Raw genomic sequence first — 5,601 nt, forward strand, 5'->3', positions numbered from 1 at the left:
TCACTACTGCGTTAAACCAGCCTCGTATATTGTGACAACGTGCCCCGGCTGAACGTACGCATTCGCTGCAGTAAAAAAAAAAGTGACACGTTAAAAGAGATTGAGCTTTTTAGTATCCGACCCCTGAAAGGAAAAAAAAGTACAGAACGAACTAGAACCGCCACAAACAAAACCTCGGCTAAACACACGCCTCGCTGAGAGGTCAGAGCGACTCACCTCGAGCTCTTCCCCTTTTCCTCCGCGCACACGCGCCGTGACGTCAGAGGTCAGCTGACTGGTTTGTTTTGCTGGGTAAGACGGAGCGGCGACGCGCGCCCCGAATATACCGTTTCGCGTTATTAAAAACATAACAGGTCGGCATCTGTTCAGAGACAGAGAGGCAAAGAAATTAGGCAGGTCTGCCTAAAGAAAACGGCGTCTAATCTGATTCTAAACATGCCTTCGGAAAAGACGTTTAAACAAAGGAGGACGTTTGGTGAGTGCGTCGAGTTCATAATCGCTTTTCTGCTGTATTTTATTTTTTTCGATATGTGCGTTCATCTCGCGCGACGCGTTCACATAAACCTGTATATCCTGCCAAAGTTTGCGACTGTCGTTTAAATGTGCGATTACGAATAAAGCAGTGAACAAAATACCTAAACGCTGTAGTAAATTGTTTAGAAATGTAATACGCGCATCCCGTCGTATTAGGACACGAAATTAAGGCGATATGGAAAAATAAGGTCCCGCAAATAAGCCTGTGAAACTGGGTTATAAGGGTGTCGGCCGTGTGTGTTCACGCTGTATAAACATACAGGCGGATTACCGTAACACATAACATAATGACTTTCTGTTGCCTTGTTTTCTACACACCAAAACACGAATCTATGTTGCAATGTCTTTGTTTGTTTGTGGGCAGATGTTAGCGAAACGCCGCGCTGCAGGATTGGGGGATGGGACTCGTCGTTTAAGGTTGTTTGGAAGGACTCGAGTAAACAAACAACGATGCAGAATGGATATTAGTAACATTTTAATAGCGACTGGTCCGATAGCATCGACATTTTCTGGGCGGAAAATAGCATTTCTCTTAGCGATCACTGTGTTCATTTATAGGCCCTGTCTGAAAGATGAGTTATCTTTTCATAACCTTACAAATGTTTTTCATCCCTTTTCGGGTCTGAAGTGTGGTAAACATCTGATAACATAGCGAAAAGTGCCCTTTTTGTATTCATAACGTACTAGTTTTATCGATACTGTGAGAGGATATTGCATATCGGAGTTTTTGCAATAAGGCCCGCGTGGATTGATGCGAATAGGTATTAAAAACAAATGAGATATCGGCTCATGAATTACATAATTCATCTCCAGCCAGTGTTGTGTCAATCAACCCAAACGAGCTCGTCGGGTGTCTTTCTAAATTACAATATTTTTAAAAGTAAAAACTAAGTAAACAACTCGATTTCACGATGTTAGACGAATTGAAAGGAGCTGGTTCTCCTGTCGAACAAAATCGTTTTGTGAACAATGTTTTAATGGATCTATATTTTTTTCGTGATGAGGGTAAGCGATAACTATACGCGTTTATGACTTTGTTGTTTTTAAATATCGTATATAGTTCGATATATTTAGGTACAGTTAATGCATTTTTTAAATAAAACTTAAAAGAAAGGATGAACCATGTGTTCGAAACGAAACCAAAGAACACATTTTGCGGAAATGGGTGAGGTTTAGTAACGTAGGGAGACACGAGAAGGTATCAGTTGCTTAATAATAGCATTTCTCATACATCAGCAGCACGTGCTCGGCCAAGTTCACGAACCGTCACAAGACATCACGGTCCTCCCCAGACTTCCGTTTTATCTTATTCCTTGGTTTCTCCACTTCTTTAGAAACGTAGTTTGACCTACAGTATCAATGCAGTGCTTGGTTTTCTACACTTGTCGTTTAATTGTTTTACGGTTGCCGTAGATACTTTCCTGTCGTGTCATGCTGAGTCATATCTGGTACACTAAGGCCTGCCTTGTTTTGTTTGAAGTGGAACGAATGCTTGTACAACAGATAAACTAATATTACAAGCAATTTAACTGAGGCTAATGTTGAGCGTTTTCTTAAAGGGACAGTTGACCGAAAATGCATATTTAGTCAAATGTATTCAGTTTGATTTGGAACAGAACCTTTCGGTGCCCTTCCTTGTTCGGTTGAAACTGAACCGCAGGATAGAATTAACCAGTTTAACACTATTAAACCTAGTCCTTTGGGGAATTGATTGATATTTGAGACCAAACCCATATCCAGCTCAGTAAAATGTCTGTGGTTTAATGCATCCTGTATTGTGATCTGCTGTATCTAATATCCGCCTCGACTTCCTCTCTACAGAGCAGCGGGTGGAGGATGTACGGCTGATCCGGGAACAGCATCCAAGCAAGATCCCAGTAAGCAGATTATATTTGCATCTGTGGAGCTGGAGATGAAGATTAAAATTGATAACCAATTAATAAACACTTGCATATTTAGTAGACCTTTTATAATGGAGTATTATCATTATAAAATGGTCATATTTGCCCTGTTTGAGAATGCATCTCATCCATTCATCATCATAAGTAGGGTAGGATAGGATAGTTCCCTCACTCTATAATGAAATTGTCATCATTTTTCATCCTCGTGTTTCAAACCTCTTTTCAGACTTATGTGACTTCTATGATCGACATTGGGGTCCAAAACAACTTGGACCCCACTGACCTTTGTTGTATTGATTACAAAACACTCAGACATTTGTTAAACTATGCTCCGTGTTTGGAATTTGGAGCAACATGATGTTGAACAAGTTAAATGTTTTTTTGTTGAATTACGTAAAATCAGATGGCTTTTAGATCAAGGCTGTGATGCAAGCATTTAAAACATGCTCAGCTTTGTGTATTGAGCATAATGTGTTAATCTTGTGGATAACCCGAAAAGGAAGCTTGTCAATAGATCTAGTAAAACAGATAGCATATGAATGTCTGCGTTTGCATGTATGTATAGGGCCTTTATCAGCCTCTTAAAGACCAGTCAGTTGTATTGTAGCCAGGTGTCGCCTCTATTGATAATGCCTCAGGGTTACTAACCCCAATTGTTATTCAAGCTAACCAAGATAAATCGGTCAACTTCCCATCTGCTGAATAGACACAAAACACCACCCAGAGCAGATTTAAATGAGAGCGTTTAGAAAGACCTGATTTAAGACTTTTGTTTTCATTTATTCTAAAATTTAAATTAAGTGTTTTTATATTGATGCATTAGTGAAAGCATATTGATGCAAGTGGTGGTAGAAAAATATAGTAAATATTTTTAAAAATACAGTTATTAAAAAATACATGCATTTTGTTTACAAATTTGGGGTTTGTTTTTTTTAATTAATTTTTTAAAATGTATTAAAAATGACAGAAAAGACATTTATTGTGTTAAAGAGAGTTATGTTACAAATAAATGCTGTTCTTTTGAACTTTCCATTTAAAGTTTTAGTATAAATTGTTTCCACAAATGTTTAATATTAAATGTTTAAGACTCACAAATAAATAAATTAGCATATTAGCATTATTTATGAAGAATCATGGCACACTAAGGACTGGAGTAATGATGTTGAAAATTCAGCATTGTTATTATAAGAATAATTTACAAATGAAAAATGTGTCATAATAAAAAATTGTTCTTTTTAAATTTTTACTGTATTTTTAACCAAAGAAACTTTAGCATAAGAGACACCTTTAAAAAAAAAAACATACTGACACCAAATTCTTGAACAGTAGAAAACATATACTTTGTACGCTAAAATAAATATGCCTTTATGCTAATGTTTAGCTTGGTTTTGTTTCAGGTCATCATCGAGAGATACAAGGGAGAAAAGCAATTGCCAATTCTTGATAAAACTAAGTTTTTAGTTCCCGACCACGTAAACATGAGCGAACTTATTAAGATCATCAGGTAACACAAACCAAATGTTTTTTTACCGTTTGCCTTTTATTGTAGTTTCTCTTTATCATAAGTGTTTCTGAATAAAAAAATGTTTTGTTAATGCATCTCTGGTTGGTGTGCATTTCTATTAGGAGACGCCTGCAGCTCAACTCCAACCAGGCTTTCTTCCTCCTCGTCAATGGTCACAGCATGGTATCTGTGTCCACCGCGATTTCTGAGGTCTACGAACGCGAGAGAGACGAGGACGGCTTCCTGTACATGGTCTACGCTTCCCAGGAGACATTTGGAACTGCATGTCCCCAGTAAAAAAAAAAATGGCAAAACGATTGGCTTTCACTCTCGGACATTGATACAACCTACCCTGAACTCTTGTGACCTCTCCCTTGCAAATATCCCTATTCCATTTCCCATCCCTATCCAAACCGGAACCAACTGAACTTTCAGTCATTTGGCTCACCGATCCCAGCCATTATCCAAAGCTAAATCCTAACTTCCCACATCTCAGCCCTTTAACCTCAGCTCCCTCTAAATAATTAGAGTTTTAATAAAGGACGTTACAGGTTGCAGGACAGGTTATAGTTATTTGGACTAATGATTCTAGATATACTCAACATAAAGCTTGAAGGAAAGACTTCTGGGTGTAGAGATGGAAACGTCTCAATTTCTTAGTGGTTGAATTTCCGAAATGTCATTTAGTGAAACGTTAGGCGGCCAAATAGAGGTAATCCGTCAGGTTGGTTTTAGCTTGGAGGGGTCGCGTTGCCGCCAATGCACTCTGGTGACCTTTAACCCCTCCCGCTGTTCGTCAAATCTCTTTATTTGTCGAGTCGACAGCCTTTCCTCACCTGTAGGTGACTAACTGTTTTCCGCTGTTCCACTTTCCTATTAGAAGCAATTCTGTCTTTTTACCTCCCCCCCCTCAAGCTTTTTCCTAATTGGATCATGAGCGTTGAGGTTCTCGGATTTCACAAGTCAAGGTTCAAACAATGTCCTACTTGCCTTGATGAAATCTGAAGTATGAGGAAATAAACAGTAAGCGATTTATAATACAAGAAATTCTGCTTTGATTGTAGTGTGAAGCTTTAAAAAGGAAGGAAAATGTAATTATATTCAAATGGTACATGGAGCGAATGAATGTGGCTTTTAGAGATTTTGGCCCAAGTTTGACGGGGCAGCTCAACCACGGACATGAACGCTGCCCGAACGTCCTTGCTCTTTTAGGTGCACGCTTTTAGACTTTTCAATTTCATTAGAGGATTATTTATGCCTTTATAAATACATAACCATGAGCTGTTGTACTCTTTCCATCTGTATGTCTTACAGTAAACTGTACAGATAAGCTTAGATGCCTTTTCTCCCGAGCATTTAATTGCCGTTTGTCTTGCTCTTATTTAAAGAGATGTTATTTTTTGTTGTTTTGTTCTTGTAAAAAAAACAATTCATATGTGCTACTATTGTGCAATTTACAAAAGTGACTGTTTTGTTTGAATGAGAGTTTAACTTTAAAGGATTATCAGCCCATTATCGAACTAAGCTCATTTATGTATTTCTCCTGCTCAGATTTACAGCAATATCACACTTCTATTTCTGTCGATATTTTAAAAATAAAAGAGAAATATGCATCCTGTCTGGGATTTTCTTGAAAACCTCAAACTTCTTTCGACCGCAAAC

The 5,601-nt window shown here is 38.1% G+C and overlaps 1 protein-coding gene across 1 annotated transcript; it reads left to right on the forward strand.

Annotated features, from left to right (window-relative positions):
* Positions 1 to 289: 289 nt before the first annotated feature.
* On the forward strand, positions 290 to 5,552 carry map1lc3b (microtubule-associated protein 1 light chain 3 beta). Its single transcript, XM_043228535.1, has 4 exons — positions 290 to 475; positions 2,356 to 2,411; positions 3,833 to 3,939; positions 4,062 to 5,552. The coding sequence occupies exons 1-4, from the start codon at positions 436 to 438 to the stop codon at positions 4,234 to 4,236; spliced, it is 378 nt and encodes a 125-aa protein (XP_043084470.1). The 5' UTR covers positions 290 to 435; the 3' UTR covers positions 4,237 to 5,552.
* Positions 5,553 to 5,601: the final 49 nt, after the last annotated feature.

Source organism: Puntigrus tetrazona, chromosome 25 (assembly GCF_018831695.1).
Source record: "Puntigrus tetrazona isolate hp1 chromosome 25, ASM1883169v1, whole genome shotgun sequence".
Taxonomy (NCBI): Eukaryota; Metazoa; Chordata; class Actinopteri; order Cypriniformes; family Cyprinidae; genus Puntigrus; species Puntigrus tetrazona.

Coding starts and splice junctions, on each gene's coding strand:
- map1lc3b (XM_043228535.1), top strand. CDS start 436: ATGCCTTCGGAAAAGACGTTTAAACAAAGGAGGACGTTTG. Junction 476..2,355: donor TAAACAAAGGAGGACGTTTG/GTGAGTGCGTCG, acceptor TCCTCTCTACAG/AGCAGCGGGTGGAGGATGTA. Junction 3,940..4,061: donor GAACTTATTAAGATCATCAG/GTAACACAAACC, acceptor CATTTCTATTAG/GAGACGCCTGCAGCTCAACT.